Source organism: Triturus cristatus, chromosome 3_1 (assembly GCF_964204655.1).
Source record: "Triturus cristatus chromosome 3_1, aTriCri1.1, whole genome shotgun sequence".
NCBI lineage: Eukaryota > Metazoa > Chordata > Amphibia > Caudata > Salamandridae > Triturus > Triturus cristatus.
Window position 1 is genome coordinate 745,215,698 of NC_140583.1, and position 27,171 is coordinate 745,242,868.

Sequence of the window (27,171 nt, forward strand, 5' to 3'; positions counted from 1 at the left end):
AAGTCCTGAGCAGGTGATCCGTCTGTGCTGCAGGCGATGCATTGGTTCCAACTGCCGCAACAAAGGTGATGAATGGATTTTGCTCGTTCAGCACAGAAAACCCACTTCAAAGGGCCCAGTACTGGGTTGGCACTGCTCGACAGGGTAGGCCCCATAGGTGGCAGAGTCCAGGTGCTGTTGCAGGGTTTCAGGAAGCAAGGAATCAGGAGGCAAGCAGGCAAGCTCTTGGAGTCACTCTGGGTTCAAGTGGCGTAGGTCCAGTCCTTCTCACCCAAGCAGAGAAAGCAGCAGGCAGCAGGAAGGTCAGCACAGCAGAAAAGCAATTCTTCTAGAGCAGCAGTCCTGTAAAGTGACATTCATTCTGCAGCACAGCAGTCCTTCTTCCTGGCAGAGTATCGACAGGTCCATACGTGTACTGAGTTGGTAGGGTCAGAGGCCCAGTACTTACACCCAGTTGTACCTTTGAAGTGGAGGTGAGTTCAGAGAAGGGTCTTTGAAGTCTGTAGATGTCCTCCTTTTTCTGCCCTGGCTTTAGACTCGCTACATAAGGTTAAGGAGCTCTTTCTGTGGGGACAGAACACATTCCAATCATGTGTAAGTGAGACAGTGATCAGCTCCGCCCCCCATAAAGCCAGTTAATGGCCCATTAATGCCCAATTAATCCTAAACTCCCATTGTGTGTGGCTGTCGAGAGGGCCGGCACAAGGCCCAGCTGTCAGCCACTCCAGAAGTGTATTGGAGACAGGCACACAGGGCTAAGAGCAGAAAAATGCCAACATTTTAAAAGTTATAGATTAAAGATGCCTACAAAGGATTTTGTTTAACATGAAATTTCATTCCATTACAACATTACTAGTGAATGCCCTAATAGTAGCATCAAAAGTGTAAATTTTCAACATCAACTCAGAACAATCCCAAGTGAATAAATCTCAACAGAGCCAGGTGTATTCGTTTTGTTTAAATTCATAATCAGAAGTACAAAATGAAGGGTACAAAATGATCTCATATACAGGAGTGACAGAAAACCACAATCACATGAAACAATTTGTCCTTGTCACCAATGTGCTATAAACCATTTCAGACAAGGATATTCAAGGAAAATAGCCTCTATATAGGACACAGATTCTCTAAGCACAAAATTTCTTCCGTAAAATAGAAAAGAGTTTGATGCATCAACGTTTCGGTCTTTTATGTTGTCCATCTATGAGACCATCTTGAGGACTATATCAATCAAAATACTTGCTGGTCATGTTATTTACCCACACCTATACAGAGGAATTTTGTAGTAATACGTGTGGGAGAGGGGCACGGTTCTGGGATTACTCAAGAACTGAACTTATCTGACAGCTCTCAGAGAAACCTACACAGCGCTAGCATTCCTAGAAAGATTCATTCAATAAAAGATCGAATCTAGCTCTGAGGTGCAGTGAGAAAATTAGGGCTCTGTTCTGCCCCACATATTTAGATGCATCAATATGCATGAAAAAGGAGTACCGGATTAAAGTTTACATACTATTTACAGACTGCTATTAACAACACTTAAAGTGTGTTACTCTTTTCAAACAAATTGAGATTAGTTATGTACAATGCATGGTGAAATACTTTTAAAGTGAGAATGTTTACCTGACGTTTTGTAATCCTAACAAGCGCACTCAATTATATTTTTTCAGAGCTTTGAGCTGATTCTCTCTGATGAGCACATTGAAGTGATTGAGAGGGGCATCGGGGCAGAAGTGCCATACAAGATCCGTAACATGGGCATCTACCTGGTGATTGAAGCCAACAATGGACTGATCCTAATGTGGGACAGGAAGACCAGCATCTTTATCAGACTTAGCTCAGACTTCCAGGTGAGAAACCACAGCAGCAGACCAAGATTGAGAGAATATCTGAGCTGCAGCCACAGGAAGGTGTCCCACGATTAAACAGCTCAATGAAAATAGCTGACCCGCACTAGTACAATCTCACCAAGTAATCTATGGTCACCTAACTGCAGAAGGACAATATGTCTTTAACATGAAAATTAAATTGTAAAGAGAATACTTAACAGCGTATAAAGTCAGCTGACACATTATATAACAGGACAAGGTGTTGTCTTGAGTTTTCCATTGTAGAAACCACAATGTTACTAAAAGTTGCGATGTCACACTAACGGCAGATTGTACGCTATACGCATGCAAAATAACAATATCGGTCCCGTTAAATGAAGCGAATTATGTGCAATAACCATCAGCGTTTAACTAAATATATTTGTTGTGCAAAGTTGCAGTCTGTTCACATATTTATAAGTGTTAATTATCCTCAGTCATTTTGCAAATATCTAAGTAAATAATGTACATTAGAAATCTTCATAAAGTGTAAACCCAACATTAGGTGTACAGTTATGGACAGGATCTTTGATGTCTTCACAACCCTTTTTATTTTAACCTTACTAAAGACTCATTTACTCTCTCCTTGTATAGGGTAAGGTCTGTGGCCTTTGTGGGAACTACGACGGCAACAGTAACAACGACTTTACCACCAGGAGTCAGTCCGTGGTCGGGGATGTAATAGAATTTGGAAACAGCTGGAAGTTCTCTCCTACCTGTCCAGATGCCAAAGAACCCAAGGATGCATGCTCTGCAAACCCTTACAGGAAGTCGTGGGCCCAGAAGCAGTGTAGTATCATCAACAGCAATGTGTTTGCTGCTTGCCACTCTCAGGTACCGCACCTGGAACACAACACGGCATGATATAGAAACCAGACTTAGAACTGTTTCTTTAAGGAATGTCAATTAAACTCTACATTTAAGTACCTGGAGTACACAGGTAAGCCCATTCTGAATTGTCAGTTGGGAATTGCCTCTCACAATCTATGCAGTCTTCAAAACGTGTGGCTAGAGGTTTATTCTGATAGCTATTAAGAACGTAGGAAATAAATTACTGATTGGCAGAAAAGGACCTCTAATCTAATTTGCAATTTAGGGTATCCAAGTATGATAATATCTGTCAATCCTCACACGAATGCAAAATCTAAAGTAAACATTAACACAGTCAAGAAAGTAGCCATATTGCAGCGGACCACAAATCCCCTGTGCTGAAAATGAGATTGAGGCACACATATCATTTTCTGTAGAGGACGACAGTTAATCGGATCCTCTGAGTAGCACATTTTTAAATGCTACTCACAGATGTTCTTATTTCTTGCACTTCTCAAGGTTGAGACATGATTGTTAACATTAAGAGGTAGGTGCTTATTTAGGTAGGGTAGAAAGGTCTACGGCTTGAACCCTACTAAAGAGACTAGATGTAGACTCATTTGAAATAATGTTTGTGCCCTTCCTTCACCAGGTCGACCCAACTAAATATTATGAGGCCTGCGTGAGTGATTCTTGTGCCTGTGACACTGGTGGAGATTGTGAATGTTTCTGCACAGCAATTGCTGCCTATGCTCAGATCTGCAGTGAATTTGGCACCTGTGTTTCTTGGAGAACCCCACACATCTGCCGTGAGTATTAATTAAAATGTAGTGGGAGAGAAGAAGAAAGAGGTTTTCCAAATAAATGTTTAATCAAAAAAGTCTCATGTGGAATCATCATATGGTTTCCTAGTCAAAAAGTAAAGGTCTTATACGAAATGCATGCATGGAGTGTCCATATGGCATTTTGATCAGGGCACTACATTTTAATAAAACTGTTGACTTGGTATCACTAGTGGTTGTTATGAAATCCTACAGTTGAATTAGTTTCCTAGCTGATGATACTGCTTCCGTTTAGCAACCTTTAAAATAATGTAATGAATGCTAGGTTAGATATTTCTTACTGTTCATCCATTCATCAAGGGATTTCTTGTTATAACACATACCAGAATGCGACGTTTGCACCAAATACCACCCTACATAGGTTTTCATAGGTACATTTCGGCATGTCTGCCATAATTTACCAGGGGAAAAGGGCTCAGTGAATACTTAGGCATGTGGACTTTGGTGCTACAAGCACCAAAATCCACGTCATGATTCTTTTTTTGGGTGCTGTGATTATTACATCCAACACCTGGCCACTCGTAATGGGGGGTGTATCAGAGGATTACTCGTATTTCCAATCTTTGTGGTTCCCAGGAAATGGAATTCAGCCCTGAACTTATGATCAAGGTCTAAGAATTTAAGAAACGTCCTCTGCATCACAGCCACAAGCCCAGGCTGCAATGCCAAGTTGACTGGCATCAAGTAAAATGTATAGTAACTTTACAATTTTGAATATTTGATTGGAGTTGCCCTACTTATTCTCAAATGTATGCCCTTCACTACACGAGCACTGTTCCATTCTCAGTTCAAATCTCAGTATCCGTGTCCTGTGAACACAGCGTATCCTTGCACAAATAAATGTAACTTTTTGTTTTCGCGTGTCTTTATGTTCTGTGTATCAAGTAGTTCTGTTCTGTGTTTGAAATTTCCACTTCCTCATTCCCACATACTATGGCCAGACTTGTTCCTCCTATTTTCTTAATAAGTGTTTTTAATTTAGCTTCTTTCTCGTTCTAATTTTTGTCACATATAAGTATAAACAACAAATGAACAATCATAGCTTGCTTTTTGGTATTGTAATAGCCCCTGTTGTCTGTTCTCCTTTCCACAGCTCTCTTCTGTGATTACTACAATCCTGATGGAAAGTGTGAGTGGCACTACAAGCCCTGCGGCGCCTCCTGCATGAAGACATGCCGGAACCCTAGTGGGAAATGCCTCAATGATGTACTACCAGGACTAGAAGGTGAGAAAGAACAGCTTAGACACTGAGAAGCGAGAGCGTTTTACCAGGAAAGCTTTAGAATAACCTGCCTCTAGGGTTTGTTCAGTCAGGATCTGGAATGTGTTTTACTAATTGAGGTAGAAAGAAGGACAGCAACAACATTGTGAAATGGATTGCTGTTCAGAGTGTAAGATACGTTTATAAGCTAAAGCGAGAGCTGGGAAATTGGAAATTACATCTATTGCAACATTTTGGCCACTTGGATGATGTAGGACCTTAGGTGAGCTAGAGATGAAAAGTGCAACTAATGGAGGTGTAAATATTTGCAATTAAATAATAATAGATCTTCAGTTCACATGCTTACTGGCTACTAATAAAGATGTTTAAGAACACCGTCTGATTCACACAAATCAATTCATTCCTACACTCGTTTCCTTTTGGTGTAAGTAGAATCCCACACACTGTCGCCTGAGTCCTCTGGAAGTTACATAAGTCTTCTTTCTAAGAATTCAGTCACGCAGCTAGTTGAAATCTTGATCTCGAGAGTGATCTGAAATATCTTTAATGGTAACCAGTAAGAATGCAAACTAAAGGAAAACCAATATAGTCAGTAGAAGTATTGCCACCTACACAAGTTGTACTTTACACCTATCCCTCACCGAAGATCCTTGCCAAAGGAAGCTTTTACTATTATAGTGTGGGGTTGTGTATCAAAAGATATTAATTATTTAAGACTGGTATGCAGACTAGCCACAAGAGGCAAATACATTTGTCAAGAAGAAGCCACAAATGGAAGGTAGTAACAGGTTAGCCATTGGCCTGGAATTGGGGGAAGGTGTGTTCCATTAAGATATCCCAAAAATAAAGATACACTGTGAATTTTTCTCTTAGTTCTGAATTTATTTGTAGCCAATTGAAAGAAAACAAAGGATAGCCGCCACATGTTTCACCCGTATGGCCGACACGCCATGGGCTTTTGCAAGGCAATGGTTTTAAATAATTGGTCCAATGGTCGACCTAGTCTATTGGCGAACAGGTTAGAAAGCTGCAAGCCCAAAAGTCTCTGCTGTCCAATGCCAGTGAGCTCACTAGCATTGGACCGCAGAGACTTTGGTCAGTACAAATAAATACAGACCGAAGAGAAAAATTCACAGTGTATTTGAAAACTTGGGATGTCCACCCCAGGAATTCAAGCACATATATTCGGCATAACCTATCTCGCTTTCAATTAATTCTCAGAATTCGGTGGTTCTTTGGGTGAACCACCTGACAGGTTCTTGCCCTGAAAACATATAGGTTCTGTCTGGTTGTGTGTGAACCCCAGAAGCTTAACCCTTATAACACAAATGTTCCATTAAGATGTCCACAATAGCCGCCAAGTGTGATGGACACAAGATTGAAAAACTTATCAGGCTTCAATTTTGGAACAAGGTGACATTTTATTTGTTTAGCAAGGTTTCTGATGTCAGTTGGAGAAAGTGTAGATAATATGAATTTGTATAAAGAAGTTGAATGTGGTATGATGATCTGTAGTGGCTGTATGAACTCATCTAGTTAAGAGGTAGTGCTTAAGATTTTAACCTTTGCAGATACTATTATCCTGGGTGGGAGGGGGTGGCATGAAAAGGAAAAATGCATGTTTGTTAAGTGCTCTATTATGTATATTTGCAGCAGAAAATTCTGTATTGGTTGGTATAATTAGCTCTATTAAAAAAAAGTAGATAAGGGTTCAACTGCATTGTTTTTGCACCCCCAAAGCTATTGTGAAGTTTTTTATCTGCACGCACTCGGTCTAGTTTAACACCTCCTTTCTCTGGCCTAGGCTGCTACCCAAGCTGTCCCGCTGACAAGCCCTATTTCAACGAGGACGAGATGGAGTGCACGGCTCAATGTGGATGTTATGATGACAGTGGAAAATACTACAAACCAGGAGCAAAGGTTGACACTGATGTGAACTGCCAGTCTTGGTAAATATCTTTTTCTGATATAGTCGGAGACAAATATGATCGACTACGTAAAATGAACAGTGATTTGAGAGATGTAATTGGTGGTGAACTGTAGCCATGGAATCATGTTTTGGAAAACGTTCAATTGTGCTTCACAGCAAATACTACACATGATCTTGAGCATGATAATATATAACTCATTGCCTTAGAAAGTGATATAACACTTGTCTGTCTGTGCATAATGTACTGTGTCAAGTATCTGTTCCATCATTCATTCACTCCTGAAGATACATCTCCACACTAGGGCTTACCATAGTTCCTCATATTGTTTCAAACACATGTGAGGATCTTTTTCAAAAAGTACTCTACGGCTGTTCTGCGCCCTCAGGGGCATATTTACAAGAAACTGGTGGAGCGTGGTGTTACACCAAAATTGGTACCGCTGCTCTCCAACAGTTTCAAAATTCAGGGATGCACCATAATTACAAGAATGTGGTGCACCCTTGCGTTACCCCCAGCGCTGGTGCCTAAAAAGCTGCCTAGCACCAGTGCAAGCACCATAGCACAGTTTTGCTGGGGTGCTTGCTCTGTAGGGGCAATTGTTTGTATGCAGGAAGGGACACATGTCCCTGGACATAAACAAGCTTTACAGGCAATTTGCTCTATCTGTGTGTGCTGCATTCTTGGACAGAGAAAAATACGAGAAGAAATAAAACAATTATCCTCGTATCGCTTGCTTAAGAACAGGTATTCCCTGGTGGTATTTTAGGCACTGCCCCAGACCTTGTAAATATGGGGCAGCGTCACAAAGCAAGGGGTGTTGCTGCGGAACGCCCTCTGTAACACCCATTGGATGCCACTTTCATGCTAAGTGCTGCATGAATAGGGCCAATATTTACGAGGGAGCGTTAATCCTTGTGAAGTGGCTTAACGCTACCTTGTAAATAAGGCAAAGGAGTTAACACCACCAGACGTTGGAAAAAGTGATGTTCTGGTGGTGTTAACACCTTGTAAATATGCCCCTCTATTTCATAATGAAAAACTGGGTCTATTAACTTATAATACCTCTTGCACAGCCTTATTTTACTATGTTGATTATTCAGAGGGATTCCATTACTAGCAGGTAAACATTAGAAATGTGCGAACAGATTTGTGCATCCTGTGTAGCACACACTACCTGCACCAGCAAGAAATGTGATGATTAAGCTCAACTGTGTAGCTCAAGCCTGCACTGTGACAGCTCCGGTTCACAACAGTGAGTCTGGCCCCCTATGCCTTCATACTAGAAAGAACATTGGAGGGGCACCTCGAAGTATTGAGCCGCTCCAAAGAGGAATAGTAGTAAATAACGAATTGCATTGGTCACCCCCTGACAACTTCTAATTCAGTCAAAGGGAGGGACGACTTGGTGTGGACAATTAGCATTGTAAAGGTGATATAAACAAGTACGTTTTGTATTACAATGAAACCTTCCTTCTCTTTTTGCAGCACTTGCACAACAAACGGCATTGCGTGTACGCAGAGCAATGAAGGTAGGATATTTGACCAAATTCGATGACTCTTCAAGACCCTTCTTAATTGTGGATGTGCAAACACTGTCTTGTGTTTAATGGCTCTGTCCTCTCCTTTTTGTGATTGACAGCTTGCTACTGTGAGTACCAGGGAAAAAGGTATAAGTACAATGAAGTAATCTACTCCACCACGGATGGCATCGGAGGATGCATCAACGCAACATGTGGCAATAATGGAACAATAGACAGGGCTATTTATGCCTGTACAACCACAGTGCCCTCTACCACATTTGTCTTCACCACCACCACTTCAAGCTCAATTCCGACCACCACACCAAAAGGTACAAATAGGTGTTCATTTCTATAAGTTCATGTTGCTGTTTCTCGCTGTGTTGGAATGCAATCAAAGGGTGGGTTATTTAAAAGAGAGCGAGAAGCTAAGGAAAATTTAAAGCTCACCTAGTTTTTAACAAGGACAGAAGACATCCAAATGTTGTGCCTGGCAGTGGCTGCAGACAGTTTTTCACTTTCCTGTGCACTACAAGTGCCATTTCAATAGACATTCTGAAAAAAACAGCCAAGACTTCATTATTAGAAATAGAATCCGCTTAGTCCAATCGACACACTCAAACCTCAGTACCCTTTGACCCATTTTACCCATGTGAAAAGACACAGTACATGCAATAGGCATTTCTTATTTGTATTGGCATTTTTAATAAGAATAAAACAATGCAGGGAGCAAACAAAAAAGACGTAAAAGTTGGGATAAAGGTCTATACTTGTTGAGACAGATGAGTAAAAGAAATTCATAAGAACGCAATCATCAGGTTCAGCAAAGCATTTAGTGTATGAAATTGTACAAAAGAAGTATATCGAATTCTTATGATGGTTGTCTAAATGACAAATATGTTCATACAAGTCATTATAGGTGTAGGCCAAGACAAAAGGTAAAGGCGGGGAGGGGCAGGGGAGATGGAGGGACGAGAGGTAGTTATGTGAGTCCAAAAAGAGTTATTGAGTTCTGAGTAGTATCGGGATTTCAAAACTGGTGGTAAGTAAATAATGGATGTGGTGCGTTTCTCTTTGGGTGCGGTTGAAGAGGTCTAGCATCTTCCAAATATGTTGGGAGGTAATAGGGTGACCTTTACTGAGGGATTGAGTTATATGTGTGCTCCTTAGGTAGGTAAACCAAGCCCACCAGGTGTGGTATGCTACATTGCTACTAGATTTCCAATCAATCAATATCACTTTGATGGCAATAGTGAGTATGAGATCAAAAAGGAGAAGGACTAGTTCAGGGAGATCAATTGGAGCATCTGCAAAATGTGGACCCAAGATGATAAGTGGGAAAGATAGTGGAATGGTGGGCTTAAGTGGGCATTTCTATTAAATTCTGCCTGCTTCACTGGGGAAATGGCCATCACGTATCTCGGAAATGCGGGCAGTGTGAAGAGTCCAGGTTGAATAATATTATCCCCCTAAGAAGGACTTTTCAGGTATGTGAAGGAGGATGTTTATAGCAAAAATGTATCGTGAAGGAAGCAAAACAGATATTTTTGGTTCATGCTCCCTGCATCCCAAACAATCTCGGTAACCATTAGGCACTATAACTTTGTGACAATGTTTATCCAAAAGTTTTCCCTGTAATATTTCCCTTCGTGCAGAGATATTTTGGCAAACATTAACAATATAGAACATTTATAAGAATATACGGAATCACTGTGAAATGCAAGCAAGAAACTACAGCCCTACATTTTTTTGATAAATCCTTGAAAATCAGATTTCATGTATTCGATAATTATAGAAATAGACAGAATAATAAATATTTTTCTTTCTTCTCCAGCGCCTACCCCAACAATCTGTGTTCGCGAGCAATGTACATGGTCACCGTGGTATGACGTCAGTTATCCCAACCCCGGGATGAGCAATGGGGATTTTGACACCTTTGAGAATATAAAGGCAAAGGGCTACAGCGTTTGTAAAGCCCCGAATAATATACAATGTAGGGCTGAACGTTTCCCTGACACACCACTGGGCGAGTTGGAGCAAGTAGTAGCCTGCAATAAATCCTTTGGACTGGTGTGTTACAATAAGGACCAGCTTCCCCCAATCTGCTACAACTATGAAATAAGAATTCAGTGTTGCATGTATGTGCCCTGTGGAACAATTGCTCCTACAACCACGCTCCCTACAACCTCTCCAGAAGAACCAACAACTCCAGGGACCACTATCCCTCCCACTACAAGTGCTTCCACAGCAACAGAAATAACCACAGCATCAACTCTTTGTAAGCCAAAATGCACATGGACAACTTGGATTGATATTGATGTGCCTAAGGTTGGAAGTGCAGAAGGAGACTATGAAATTTATGACAAGATCAGAGCAGCAGGACTTGAACTCTGTGAAAAACCTATGGATATTAAATGCAGGGCAGAAAAATTCCCTGAACAGAATATACACGAGAGTGGACAAATAGTGCAGTGTAATGTTACTTTTGGTCTTGTGTGTAAGAATGAAGAACAAACAGGAGAATTTAAGATGTGTCTTAACTATCAAATTAAAGTACTCTGCTGTGATGATGAAAGTCATTGCCTAACTCCATCAACAACAACATCACCACCATCTACTACGACAGAAACTACAACTTCAATACCATCTACAACATCTGTTGTAACCACACCAATAGAAACTACAACTACATCAACTACAACTACTACAACGGAAATCCCATCAACAACAAAAAGCTCCACGTCTACAGAAACTACAGCTCCGGTACCAACTACAACTTCTGGTGTTACCACAAGCACAGAAACAACAACTGCCCCAACAACTGTAACCACTGAGACTACTATCACTACCACAGAAATCACAACCCCTTCAACTACGACACAAACAACCACCACAACGGAAACTGCAACCACTCCAAAAATAACCACAACCCCTATTGCTCCCACAAAAAAGGAAACTACAACTGCTCCCCTGACCACAACCACGGAGACAGCTACTACTACAGAGCCAACAACATTAACAACCCCAACAACGCCAATTCCTACAACAACCTCAGCAACTACCACAACTGCACCACCAACTACAGCTGAACCTACTACTACCACGGAAACCACAACCCTTACAACTACAACTGAAACTACCACCACAACTGAAACTACAACAGCCCCAATTTCAACTACAACCATTGTTGTCACCACAACCCCATCAACTACCACTACACCAACTCCAACCACTGAGACCACTAATGCAGAAACAACAACTCCCACAACTACACATGAATCTACCACCACAACGGAAACAACTACTCCATTATCAACCACAACCTCAGAAACTACAACTGCTCCATCGACTACAACCACTAAGACAACTACGACTACTGAGCCAACAACTTTAACAGCCACAACAACCTCAGTAACTACCACAACTGCACCACCAACTACAACTGAACCTACTACTACCACAGAAACCACAACCCTTACAATTACAACTGAAACTATCACCACAACCCCATCAACTACAACTACACCAACAACTTCAACCACTGAGACAACTACCCCAGAAACAACAACTCCCACAACTACACACAAATCTACCACCACAACTGAAACTACAACTCCAATACCAACTACACCCATTGTCACCACAACCACAGGAACCACAACTGCACCAACGACAACCACTGAGACTACTACCACTATCACAGAGACCACACCCTCTACAACTTCACCAGAAACGACAACTGCAATAGCAACTACAACATCTGCAGCACCAATCACAACCCCTGCCGTAACCACAACCTCAGAAATACCAACTAAATGCCAGCCAAAATGTCAGTGGACAAAATGGTTTGATGTTAACTTTCCTTCATCTGAAAAAAGTGGTGGAGACATTGAAACATATAATAACATTATAGCATCGGGAGAGAAAATCTGCAAGACACCACAGAACATAAAATGCAGAGCAGAGAACTTACCTGATGTAAACATTAACAACATTGGACAAGTTGTTCAGTGCGATGTAAAATTTGGATTGATCTGCAATAACAATGATCAGATTGGAAAATCTAAAGTGTGCTATAACTATGAAATAAGTGTTTTGTGCTGTGATGACTACAGCCATTGTCCAACTATATCACCTTTGACAACTACAACCACTGAGCCAACAACTGTAACACCCAGAACAACATCAATCCCTACAACAACCTCAGCAACTACCACAACTGAACCTCCAACTACAACTGAACCTACTACTACCCCAGAAACCACAACCCCTACAACTACACCAGAAACTACTACCACAACAGAAACTACAACAACTCCAATACCAACTACAGTCATTGAACCCACAGCCACTGAAACTACAACTACATCAACAACTACAACCACTGGGACTACTACCACAACCACAATGACCACAGCCCCTACAACTACTCCAGAAACTACCACTACAACTGAAACTACAACAACTCCAAAACCAACGACAACCTCTGTTGTTACCACAACCACAGAAACTACAACTGCACCAACTACAACCACTGGGACTACTACCATAGAAACCACAACCCCTACAACGACACCAAAAACTACCACCACAACAGAAACAACAACTCCAGTACCAACTACAAACATTGTCACCATAACCACAGGAACTACAATTACATCAACAACTATAACCACTGAGACTACTCCCACTACCACAGAGACCACACCCCCTACAACTTCACCAGAGACCACAACCACAGTAGAAACTACGACATCATCAGCACAAACCACAACTGCTGCTGTAACTACTAAAACCACAGAAAAAACAACACCCACAACCTCAGAAATATCAAGTATATGCCAGCCAAGATGTCAGTGGACAAAATGGTTTGATGTTAATCTTCCATCATCTGAAACAGGTGGTGGGGACATTGAAACATACAATAACATTATAGCATCAGGAGAGAAAATCTGCAAGACACCACAGAATATAAAATGCAGAGCTGAGAACTTCCCTAATGTAAACATCAATGACATTGGACAAGTTGTTGAGTGTAATGTAACATTTGGATTGATCTGCAACAACAATGATCAGATTGGAAAATCTAAAGTGTGTTATAACTATGAAATAAGTGTATTGTGTTGTGATGACTATAGCCATTGTCCAACTACACCACCTTTGACAACTACAGGCACTGAGCCAACAACTGTAACAACCACAACTACATCAATTCCTACAACAACCTCAGCAACTACCACAACTGCACCACCGACTACAACTGAACCTACTACTACCCCAGAAACCACAACCCCTACAACTACACCAGAAACTATTACCACAACAGAAACTACAACAACTCCAATACCAACTACAGTCATTGAACCCACAGCCACTGAAACTACAACTACATCAACAACTACAACCACTGGGACTACTACCACAACCACAATGACCACAGCCCCTACAACTACTCCAGAAACTACCACTACAACTGAAACTACAACAACTCCAAAACCAACGACAACCTCTGTTGTTACCACAACCACAGAAACTACAACTGCACCAACTACAACCACTGGGACTACTACCATAGAAACCACAACCCCTACAACGACACCAAAAACTACCACCACAACAGAAACAACAACTCCAGTACCAACTACAAACATTGTCACCACGACCACAGGAACTACAATTACATCAACAACTATAACCACTGAGACTACTCCCACTACCACAGAGACCACACCCCCTACAACTTCACCAGAAACAACAACCACAGTAGAAACTACGACATCATCAGCACAAACCACAACTGCTGCTGTAACTACTAAAACCACAGAAAAAACAACACCCACAACCTCAGAAATATCAAGTATATGCCAGCCAAGATGTCAGTGGACAAAATGGTTTGATGTTAATCTTCCTTCATCTGAAACAGGTGGTGGGGACATTGAAACATACAATAACATTATAGCATCAGGAGAGAAAATCTGCAAGACACCACAGAATATAAAATGCAGAGCTGAGAACTTCCCTAATGTAAACATCAATGACATTGGACAAGTTGTTGAGTGTAATGTAACATTTGGATTGATCTGCAACAACAATGATCAGATTGGAAAATCTAAAGTGTGTTATAACTATGAAATAAGTGTTTTGTGTTGTGATGACTATAGCCATTGTCCAACTACACCACCTTTGACAACTACAGCCACTGAGCCAACAACTGTAACAACCACAACTACATCAATTCCTACAACAACCTCAGCAACTACCACAACTGCACCACCGACTACAACTGAACCTACTACTACCCCAGAAACCACAACCCTTACAACTACACCGGAAACTACAACAACTCCAATACCAACTACAACCTTTGTCCCCACAACCACAGAAACGACATCTGCATCAACAACTACAACTACTGGGACTACTACCACTACGACCACAGCCCCAACTACTACTCCAGAAACTACCACCACAACTGAAACTACAACTCCAAAACCAACAACAACCTCTGTTGCTATCACAACCACAGAAACTATAACTACACCCCCTACAACCACTGGGGCTACTACCACTACCACAGAGACCACAACCCCTACAACTTCACCAGAAACTACAACCGCAATAAAAACTACAACATCTTCAGCACCAACCACAACTATTACTGTAACTAAAACCCCAGAAACAACAGCGACCACAACCTCAGAAATACCAACAAAATGCCATCCAAAATGTCAATGGACAAAATGGTTTGATGTTAACCTTCCTTCATCTGAAACAAGTGGAGGCGACATTGAAACATACAATAACATTATAGCATCAGGAGAGAAAATATGCAAGACACCACAGAATATTAAATGCAGAGCTGAGAACTTCCCTAATGTAAACATCAATGACATTGGACAAGTTGTTCAGTGCAATGTAACATTTGGATTGATCTGCAATAACAATGATCAGATTGGAAAATCTAAAGTGTGTTATAACTATGAAATAAGTGTTTTGTGCTGTGATGACTATAGCCATTGTCCAACTACACCACCTTTGACAACTACAACCACTGAGCCAACAACTGTAACAACCACAACTACATCAATTCCTACAACAACCTCAGCAACTACCACAACTGCACCACCAACCACAACTGAACCTACTACTACCCCAGAAACCACAACCCCTACAACTACACCAGAAACTACTACCACAACAGAAACAACAACTGAAGTACCAACTACAAACATTGTCACGACAACCACAGGAACTACAATTACATCAACAACTATAACCACTGAGACTACAACCACTACCACAGAGACCACGCCCTCTACAACTTCACCAGAAACTACAACCGCAATAGAAACTACAACATCTTCAGCACCAACTACAACCCCTGTTGTTATCACAACTGAAACTACAACAACACCAACTACAACCACTGAGACTACTACCACTACCACAGAAACCACAACCCCTACTACCACACCAAAAACTACCACCACACCTGAAACTACAACTACAACTATCCCAGAAACCACAACCACAACAAAGACTACAACAACTCCAATACCAACTACAACCATTGTCACCAAACCCACAGGAACTACAACTGAACCAACAACTATAACCACTGAGATTACTACCACTACCACAGAGACCACAGCCCCTACAACAACTCCAGAAACTACCACCACAACTGTAACAACCACAACTCCAGTTCCCACAACAACTTCAGAACCTACCACAACTGCACCATCATCTAGTACAACACAACTTACTACAACCAAACAAATCACAACCCCTGCAACCACAACTGAATCCACTACAATACCAACTACAACATCTATTATTACCACAACAACCGAAACTTCAATACCATCAACAACCTCAGCATCTTCTACAACCACATTACCAATTACAACAACTGAGACTACAGTGACAACAACAGAAGAAACAACTACTTCGCAAGGAATTTCAATTATTACTCCACAAAGAACAACTGTACATACTGCGCCTCAAGATCTTTCCACAACAATCACAGAAACCACAACTTCTGCCTCCTGCCGATGTCATGTGCATGATACATTCTTCAATCCAGGTAAGAGAAATTGTATTATATGTTAAACGTTTTGCTGTAAAATAATCGAATGCTTATCACCTGATTATCCTATTACAGTCTTCTATTGATTTCTTTCATTTAAATACTTCATCCCATAATATTTCACGTTAAAATACTCTAATTTGTAAGGGTTAGGCTTTAATGACAGTCCAAACCATGCAAAGGTCTCTACATTCACCTTGTCCTGTCAGACATGGCAGGGATGGGAGGGATATTTACAAAGCAATATGTGCATTTTGGAACAAAAACCACACTCAAACCCCACCACAAAATCCATAGTATTTTATTTGACTCTGTTGACTTCTACTGGCCGTTCTCTCTCCTGTGCTGCCCCAGTCCCTATCACACTGGACAGTTTGCTACTTCTCCTTCTTTTTGGAATGGATTTGCACATTTTGAAATCTGTCTCTCCCTGTTATACATAAAGTGTTCTACAACCTATTAGCACTGAGGTGCTAAGCAAAAGAAATCAGAAAGTTATATGAATGGCAGACTATCCTTTTCCGAAACTGAATTAAACAATCTTTCACGGGACCTTTTGGGGCTTTTAATCTTTTCAAACATTTGCCTTTCATAAATACGTTTGTCTGAGAGAAAGGAAGGTTACAGTAAGGCAGTTCCTTTGCTTGGACACTGAAGTGATCTGAGGCAAGGGAGAAGAGCATACATTTGGTTTCATTACCTGTTTACTCGCTGATATTTTGCACTGTCGCGAATTTCACTTGTTTTCTGCTTTTTTCAGGGGACGTTCTTTACAATATCACGGATGCCGATGGCTGCATGTTCATTGCCATTTGTAGTACAGAGTGTGAAGCTGAGAGAATTCCAGGACCATGTCCGACACCAATACCAACAACCCCCACAACATCTCCTACAACCAAAAGCACAAGGAAACCTACAACCGCTGCACCAACGACCACTTCAACTAAAACCCCAAGTCCAACAACAACCACAGTTCCAGGCTGCCCCCCAAAACAGGTGAGAAAACAAGGTCAAGCTGATCAGGATGTTTTCAAATGCTTCTGCATAGTCCGCCTGTATATTGATAGCCCCCAAACCACTCTGCAGGTATTGTGAGGTATTTGGATTGTGGGGCATACAGGACCAAATTATGCAGCAAGGTTATCTATATTATGCAGCAAAATGTAAATTATGAAGCATATTCTCTGTTAGTATTCTTTTCTTACGTATTTGGTAAAATCTGCAAATTTTGCAAATTATCCATAACTATGCATAAACACACATTTCACACTGAGGTATTTTAAGGAACATGACTTCTGCATGGTCTAAAAGATTGCTTAAGAATAAGTTGGGTCCTTACTCACTAAAGTAAGTTTGTCTGTGTAGATCTCCCAAGGTGTAGATCTACACTTACAACTATGGTTGGAATTTCACCATTTCAATGTATAATGTTACACATAGATATAGATTAACACGGCTCAAATAAAGGGGTGGTGAAACCTACAACTGAATTTACAACCCAAAAATTACTATTAGTAACTTTCTGACTGCTGATGGAAATATTTGTCTCTTCAATGCTGATCTCTGTATAGAAAATAATAGGGAGTTTTAAAATAGTGAATAGTAAATTAAAAAATACTATACACATGTATGTTTAATTAAAATATATCACTGACTTCTATTCATATAGTACTACCACCGTAACAAGGAACAAAAGACGTGAACTAAACAATAATATATTATTACATTTTAACTTAATTAATTAATTTTAATTTTCATGTATTTTTTTATTTGATTGAGTTAAATGTTAATTCCCCTCCCCATAACCCACAATATAATTTGTGTTGCTGTGCCAAAGTCTTGGTTGCAAGGAATGTGTCCTTTTTTTGTGATTTTAATTTCTTAACAACTAAGCTACTTTTATATGTTATTAAAACTTTACTATGTTTATTAGAATTGAACACTTATTTTTTCACTTAACATTTTTAATGATCGAGTTGCAAACACTTAAAAGTTTAATTTAAGATGTTATTTAATTTAATTTATTTCATATGTTTCAATATGTGTTGTTGTTATTGCCTTCTTCAATAAATTCAATGGACGTTGTGCAGTACCAGTGGTGGCCATGCATGGTGCTTCACTTACTCCACAGATGGGCTGGATTACATTTAAGCCTGTTTGTTAGAAACACTGATATAGTAGATTTAAATGTGTATTTTACAAATTCCAATTGTCTTCTGTGGATCACTGGGTATTAGGATGCCCCTTCCTAAACGCTCCCTAAATTTCTCTTAACCCTACCTATTTTACAATAACTATTCCCCATGTTCCACTTGCTTCCCAGTGTTTCTCCCTCATTTAGTTCTAAATCTAATACTTATGTGTGCATCTCAACCACCTAGACTAGATCTCGTACCAGAAAAAATAACCTAGATGAAGGCAGATATTTCTAGCTGAAGGTTTGTGAATTGCATTTTGGGGCATGTAACGTAGCGGTACTGTACATACTCCAAAACAACTTTTGTGAAAAGGCTCCTAAGACTTCATTAATTGGTGTCTGTAGTGCTACACTGGAACACTAAAAAACCCTAGCACTTCATTTGATGGGTCTTTAGAAAAAGCAAGAGCTGAATGGAACACACATTAGACAGACAGATCCTGCAACACATAAAAGGGAGCATGAGGAAATATTGAGACAGACAGAGACTGGTTGGGTAGATTTACTAGTCAGGACTGGACGCTGTGGCCGTAGATTTAAAAGCCAAATGCAGCATAATGATGTAAAAGAGGAAAGAAGTACACAAGTAGTGCTGATACAAGAACATCAGGGAAGTTAAGGAATGGGTATGCCAGGAATAAAGACACAAGCACTCAGCGAATTCCAAAACATAGAGACATATCTGTATTGGAGATGAACTATGATTCATCAACAGCACATCCATGAGCAAGGCATTCGCAGTAAAAGACTAGTAGTCAGAGTATGGTCTAGATAGAGTTTGCAGAGGGCACAGACATTTGTAGCTACTGATCCTCTATTGCTACATAGGAAAAATAAGAAACAGGTTACGAATTGATAAACAGTAAAGAAGATTAAGCTCAAATGATAAGATCATTTTGGGAGCACCCATTGTATAAATGCACCAGTGGTGGCACTATCCCGACCCAGGTGATCACCATGTGGAATCTGCTACCAGAACAACTAAGGTTTAACTTACTGGTGTCCCCATTGAGAAAGGCTTTCGAAACCTTTCATTTCTATGCAGGAGGCTATCTGAGCTACTCCTTTTCACAGGCACTTAGTTTCCTTGTAGGTTTATTTAAACATAAATAAAATATGAAGAAAAGGAATCCAACTGAGCGACACGTTTCTATATTTTGTGCACAGATGGAGGTCACTAATCCTTATTAGACTGGGTATTCTGCTAGCGCCATTCATTATTCAAAACAGAACATGAATAGCAGTATGACAGAGTAGTGCATTTCACTTGGACCTGTGAGAAGGACCCTTGCATTATGTGATGCTAACAATCGACAGAGTGGCTTCATTGTGCTTATTGAAGCACTAGATATTTGAATGCATTTGCAAGGGTCTAAAAAGCATGGTTATTTTCAAGCATTATTTTGTCTAGGACATTCTGGGGCTGATTACGATGCATCATAAAAGGCTCTGATCCTCGGTCAGAGCTTTTAAAACTGCATCGTACTAAGCTGGTTATTTCGGCTGGCTTCAGACAGGCTCAGAGAGCCTGTCGGCCAGTCTGAATGCGGCCTGTAATCCCAAGGGTGGCTCAACCCACCTGCGGGATTCCTATGTCGGGTTGCGACCAAACAGTGTTAGGACGCATCTTAATGGGCCGGTCAGGACCTCCAACCGGGTGTTGGTCGGTCCCATGACCGAGATGATGTCGGGCAGAGGCAACTCCACCCGACATTGTAATCAGCCCCTCTGTGTCTTGAAATGGCCCATAGAAATTCATAGGGCTCACTGTACCATTTATTGCAAGCTATACAGTAACTATATATGAACACTTGGCTAAGGATTAAGATAGGCAATGGCACCTGTCTGTCAAGGGAAAGCTTTACGCATCAAGGCCTCAAACAGGGATATGTGCTGGCACCACAGTTGTTCAATCTCTTCCTGGACTATCTGTCTACAGATTTGGACCAAGTTGATTCTTATCTACCTAAGCGCAGAGATTTTCATCTCTTTCATTTGCTATATGCTGATGATGTGATACTGCTGGGCCAAACTAAAATCGGCCTTAAATGTTTAATAGATACATTAAATCTATAGTCCATTGCCATTGGGATGTCAAGAAATTGATTCAAATCTAAAATGACGGTAATTAATCATCTAATCAAACCCCTCATAGATGGTATCTTCAATGACAGCCCCTAGACATTGTGCCTGAAAATCAATACCTGGGGTTGTTATTTGATTAACAAGGTTCCAGTGGCAGCTCACATAAAGAAAAAGGGGTGGGGTGGGGGAGCACAGGAGTGGGAGCACAGGGTGAGTGCGGGGGGGAGTTAAAGAATATTCATTTAAAAAAAAAAGGAAATCTTACCTGCAGCTGCCAGCTACCTCCTGTGTCGTGCCTCGGTCTTATTGCTCCTAGCAGACACTGGGACTACATCACAGACTCCCTGAGCAATCCCCACGCTGCTCTCATGCTATGAGAGCAGCACGGGGATTAGCCTGAGCAGGTTGAAAAGACCCTTCACTCAGGCCAGGGAGTCTGTGAGGTTTCTCCAGCCCGGCTGTTCAATAAAACCTGATTGGAGAAACCTAAATGTGCATGTGTTTTTGGCCGGCCTGAGACAGCTGTCCAAACACGCATGTACACTTAGAAATGCACATACCACTCCTTTGCCTCCCCTCCGAGGCTCTGCCCCTTCTTGCTGCCCACTAGCTCAGCCAACAAGTGGAAAAAAATTATGAAGTTATATCATTTTATTTTTCAGTGCTAGCTGTGAGCTAGCGGGGCGAAGCTCCTCCGCCCTTGCGGAAGAGCGCCCCTTGCAAGGCTCATTCCAATTTCAAAAGCAACACATTTTCCAGAAAAGCAACACCCTCGCTCAGGCATTCTGCTCTCTGCTCGGTGTGTTGACGGGTCCATTTCTTGGCCTGTTCTTAACCCCTTCCCCGCTCATGACGGAACCGTTCCGTCATGAGCCACGGTTGCCGTGTGCTCATGACGGAACGGTTCCGTCATGACACGCCCGTTGGCGGCCGCTCCGCCTACGCGGCGCTGTTTCCCCGCCTGTGCGGGGGGACAACGCAAATGGGCGGAGTCATGACGGAACCGTTCCGTCATGAGCACAGCTCAACTGTGGCTCATGACGGCGCGGCTCCGTCATGAGCACAGGCCCACCGCGCTGCCCCCTGCCCCCCCAGCGCTGCAGCGGAATGTCCGCAGCAGCGAAGGGGTTAAAGATCATTAAAACCAAATTATTTCTGGCATGGACCAATGGTAGTAGGCACTGCGCGGGCATGACGCTGCGCAACTTAACACCATAATCTCAAGCCTTTACAGGAGCATCTTCAATTTGCCAAAAATGCTTCACCATCACAAATTTGTTTAGAATTTAGAATTGCCAAACATTCCATAGCCAGGCAATGAGCCTATATTAAGACTTGCTACAAGCTGATAATTCAGTGAACACAATATTATGACCTACTTTAGCTAACTGTCCCTCAATCTGTGGCAGACTGTATCTGAACTCTGCTATACACACTTTTGGTCTGGATTCCTTTTAGTACCTGAGTATAGCATACACTGCCCTAAAACACATAATAAATGGCCTGACAAGGAAGCTGTCGATAGTGGTAGATTAGGCAACACTGTGCAAAAGATCTCATGCCAGGATGGTGTTACAGAACTCCAAATTCCTAAAATCTCAGCCTTAACTTGTTTCTGGTTACTCACCGTTCCTAAAACTAAAGTTTATGCTTTTTTGCTTTGTTCAATTACCAGACTTACTGCACAGACTTCCTTGGTGAAGGACCTGCGAAGAAAGCTGCTGTTAGCTATGTGAAGCATGCAAGGAGGATATGGTTCACTTTGTTTACATATGTCCTTCCCTTATGCATGATAGAGGAGCGCTCTTGAGGGTAGCTTTTTTAGCTAGTGGAATTCGTAGATGCCACCAAGCAATCCTTGCTTATTCACCCAAATGGTCCTCTTACTGAGTATTTATTATGGATAGATCAGAACATTCTGAAACTTTTAACTGAACCCTATTATTTACTGCTAATTTGCACTTTGTTCTTATTTTTGCATGCAATGGTTTTAATTAATCATAAACAATAAACTAAGCTGACATATAGGGCTCACTGTAAACGCAATTGATGCATGCTATATGCGCGTTCACGTTCTGTACTATCAGAGGTTCAGTGATCATCCATATTCCCAACATGCAGTCTGTGGTCAGGACAATCCACTGAAGTATTTGCCATTTTCTTTACTTCTAACAGCTGAACGAGACCTGGATAATTAATAACTGCACTGTGGCAACCTGTCGTGGAAACAATGTGGTCACTATCGAGCCCGTGCAATGTCCAGAGGTCAAGGCGGTGACCTGTGAGAGCGGCTTCCCTCCCATCAAAGTCTACAGCGAGGATGGCTGCTGCTATCACTATGAGTGTGAATGTAAGTACTATGACACAATGGTCATATTTGCACTGAACATTCAAAATAGTTTTTGCGATGAACTATGTCACTAATGTGACAAGACGCCACGTTAATAACACAGATGGTTTCTATGCGCTGGTACTGCTGTGCAGATGTTCACCCCTAAACATTTTTTTGGCAGGACAAAAACCCTCCAAATTAGCTATTGAAATTAACTGGGCCAGAAGCACCTGTTTTAGGGCACCTCCTGGCCATGTTGAAAATGCATCTAGTGTCTTTTAAGCTCGCCACAACTCACTAGGCAGACATGTGAACGAATGCACATTTGACATCTAGGGGAATACGTTTTACTAGACATGGCACAGCTTCAAATCATCAGCATAAATATTTGTTTTGAGGATCTAAGTCTAGATTGATAATCACCCTTCAGAATAAAAATATCCCTGGAACATGATAACCAGTCCTGAAAAGTATAGTGACATAGAATCAGTATAATATAAAAGAATATGGGGAGCACATGGATAAGACGTGCACAGGTTTAGCTCTATCTTATATCTGTAGTGGTCAAATTAGGAGAAAGATTGAGGGGGCTCGAAAATGATGACCTCAAGTCGAGGCTCGATGGAGGCTGCTGATCAGCTATTGAGGCACATTTTTAAATAAAAAGTTGCAACATTGCCCTAAAGTGTTTGGACCCGAGTAGGCCTGTCACTGGAGAACATAAATACAAAAAGGCCCCTTAGATGCACCACTGAATAGTGAGATTCTACTGAAAGTGAAGTTACAACAGATAGTTGAACACATCTTAGCAACAATTTAATTGTAGATTGACAAACACTACTGTGTAAATGCACAATCCACATGAAGTACACATTGTTTTGTTCAAATCCTAACCTCTCATCTTCATTGTGCATCAGGTGTCTGCAGTGGTTGGGGCGATCCCCATTATATCACCTTTGATGGCACCTACTACACATTCCTGGACAACTGTACATATACCCTGGTGAAGCAAATCACCCCACGGTATGACAACTTCCGCATACTCATTGACAACTACTTCTGCAATGCAGAGGATGGCCTTTCTTGTCCCCAATCCCTCTACATTTACTACGGCTCCAGCGAAGTCATGCTGACACGTACACTTTACAAGGGGAAGATGACTAACAGGGTAAGTTATCTTTTGTTCTAAAAAGCAGCTATTGCTTTGAAATTGCTGGGATGAAAATATGTTTTAACCACCTCTTTGTTCCTACAGAAAAACATAGGGCCCGAATCACAAAGGTATTTTCAGGAGCAGATATAGGTTTGTGGCCTAAAATAATCCCCATTTATGCCTGTCAAGGATTACCAAAAAGATTCCTGGCAGGCTTAAATACATTTACTACTTCAGGTTTCTCTGAAGTAAGTGTGGTGAACTCTACAGAAGTAAACCTTAGCATGTGGTGAGAGGAAGGAATTGCAAGGCGTGGTTAGCCTTATAAGTTTGGGAATGTCCTACAAAGGTCATAATTTTACTCCAGAAAATAGATTCAGTAACTTCCTTACAGGATGGGAAGCGGAACAGATCACACCTAGATTTGGTAAGAGTGTATGGAAAGGGTTTTCTCCAAAGGTAAAAATGTTTTCCCCACAAAGAAAAGAGAAAAATTGCAAAAACTGTTATTTTTAGCCAGTTGGCTGAATTTTCCCTTTTCTTAAATTTACGCAATGTAGATTCCTGAACATTAAAAATAACAGTGTGGGGGTATATTACATGACATTCCCAGCAGTAGTCCTAGAAAGGAGTACCTAGTGCAGGTTTCCAGGCATACTACTGGAAATGTTTGTGAAGTGGAACAAAACCTAAAAGTAAGTTCAGGCAGAGATGCTTATCTTCTCATTTACTTCTATAACTTTTTAAGAATAGGACCCTTGATTTAAAAGTGTATTTATATTTTACAAAATCAAGCAAAAATGTTATGTTGTGAAGGAGTGAAGTGGCAGGACACAACGTTAATATTGTTAAGTAACCTTTTTGGGTGTAAGTATAGCGGAGTAAGCAGCGAATAAAGCCTACATTAGAAAGTGGAACTGGGCTGTCTTTGTAAGACCTACCGATGCCGAAGTCATCTTTGCTTACATCTGAGACTAGGGTATCTTATAAAAGGGGAAACTGAATTTTACCTCATTTGTGTCTGTAACATATGCCTATGTCCACTGGCCACAGGTCTAATTCTTTCAAGGAAAGAGCAGCTGGTCTTGTGGCCTTTCCTATTTTAACACATTGCTTCCCACATGCTCAAACACCAGCTCACTATCTACAGACTAGCCAATCAATGTATTTAACATGGAACTCAACTAACCATTCATCTGCAATGCAATTCCTTGGTACAGAGAGGTCTTGCTCTATCAGATCACAGCCAGAATCTTCCCTTAAAATAAAAAAAACACCTATGGGCTTATGTACAAGCCCCTATCGCCACCACCACATCACTTTTACCAACGTTGTGGTGGGGATAAGGGCACGAAGCAGCACACCTGACAGTGACAAAATTGCATTTTAGGATTGTTTATGTGCAGGAAGGGACACCTTCCTTCACATACACAATCCTCTCCTGCATGCAGACACTCTCTGGTGCAAGGGTGCCTGCATTGGTGTTAAATTGCTAAACTTAGCGCCATCGCAGGAGAAAACGCAAGGCTTCACCACATTCTTGTAAATATGGTGCAGCCTTGCTTTTCAGAAGTGGCAGAGGGAGACATTAAGCCAGGAAGCATACTTTTACCGAATTCTCACATAATTATGATAATGCAGATTATGCACATTTTGCACACTCTAACTTTCCAGCAATGTTGTTCGAGAGAGAAAAGTTTTTACTGTAGCCCACTCCACTGACAAAGAAACTCTGCGTAACAATTTCATGTATTGCATATCCGCAGATAATGTTCAACAAGGAATGGGTGATCCCAAGCTTTACCAAAAATGGCATTTCCATTTCTACGGCTGGCATCAACATGATTGTTCAGATCCCTGAAATCAATGCCACCATCTCCTTCAGTGGCATGATCTTCGTTGTGAAACTCCCATTCAGCTTGTTCGGGTACAACACAGAAGGGCAATGTGGTAAGAAGTTACAACCAAACCCATACAGCATCCCTGCAATTTGTTTCCTAAGCATTGAACTTCAGATTTTCTTTAAACATGGTGTTTCTCATTTTTTGTTTACATTATGGGAGCGATTTACAAAATGGTAAATGAGTGGGAACTTAAAGGATATTTGAATTGATGCAATATTTAACGGTTGATGTTATACATGTCAGAAGCATTGTCTACATGCAGCATAGATACTTCACATCCTACAGACAGTAGATGGGCTCCTTTTTTGGGCAATAATTGTTGAAGATCTTATTGCTCCTTCTAGGATGTGGATACCCATTCCACCTGTACGTTGGTGGGGATGGGAGGGGCATCTTTTTCTGGCATGTCACAAACTTGTAATTAGCCCTTCTGACTCAGCCCTTCGGAGGAAATTATCTTTCATGAAATATGCCATTGACCCATGGGCGATTGTTGTGTTATTTCGTATGATCTTATTTTGGTTATATTGGGTGCTCTTTCAACAAAGTATCATGGTGCTACAGACAGCTGATAACTAACATGGCCTAAACTATGGTGTAAAATAGAGGAAAAATTGTTAATCTAAAATTGTTTACTGAAATATTAAAGCTTTTACATCATGTTTCAGTCAGTTATGTGTCACTTTCTTAAGACTAATGCCACATATGAAATGATTCCCTCTGATTCATTTCCTCTTTCTTAGGTACTTGTACCAACAATAAAAAAGATGACTGCCGCATGCCTGATGGAACAGTTGTTGCTGATTGCTCAAAGATGGCTCCACACTGGAAAGTTAATGTGACAACAAAGCCTTATTGCAATGTGCCACCACCACCACCACCGCCACCCACACCAATTCCTTCAAAATTGCCACCAACTGAACCACCCTGCAAAACACCAGAGCTTTGTAAAGTCATTTTGAGCGAGTAAGTTTCGTGTGCTGCATGCTTAATTTGTTGAACATAATCTACACGTTCACAGGAAAATAGGCACTGTCTTTCAGTTCATTAGTTTGTATTGGTTTTATAAGAAATTGGGTCATCGGTTGAAGGAGGTGGAAGCCCCACTCAGGCAACAACCACAATCTGTGTCGGTGAACCACAAAAGTCCCTAACTGAACTTGTGCTTAACCTTCTGGTAGCATGGCACAGAAGCTTCCAGGCTTAACTTGTAAACTATTT

The 27,171-nt window shown here is 41.2% G+C and overlaps 1 protein-coding gene across 1 annotated transcript in view; it reads left to right on the forward strand.

Annotated features, from left to right (window-relative positions):
• Positions 1-27,171, forward strand: part of LOC146860907 (mucin-5B-like) — a 74,059-nt gene that overhangs the window by 30,278 nt on the left and 16,610 nt on the right. Inside the window, exons 24-36 of the mRNA XM_085644902.1 lie at positions 1,671-1,850; positions 2,463-2,702; positions 3,331-3,487; positions 4,614-4,745; positions 6,547-6,691; positions 8,159-8,202; positions 8,313-8,522; positions 10,025-16,276; positions 17,040-17,275; positions 22,737-22,911; positions 23,811-24,061; positions 25,813-25,996; positions 26,694-26,916. Of these exons, the coding sequence (XP_085501028.1) occupies positions 1,671-1,850; positions 2,463-2,702; positions 3,331-3,487; positions 4,614-4,745; positions 6,547-6,691; positions 8,159-8,202; positions 8,313-8,522; positions 10,025-16,276; positions 17,040-17,275; positions 22,737-22,911; positions 23,811-24,061; positions 25,813-25,996; positions 26,694-26,916 (8,429 nt within the window). The remainder of the gene's footprint in view (positions 1-1,670; positions 1,851-2,462; positions 2,703-3,330; positions 3,488-4,613; positions 4,746-6,546; positions 6,692-8,158; positions 8,203-8,312; positions 8,523-10,024; positions 16,277-17,039; positions 17,276-22,736; positions 22,912-23,810; positions 24,062-25,812; positions 25,997-26,693; positions 26,917-27,171) is intronic.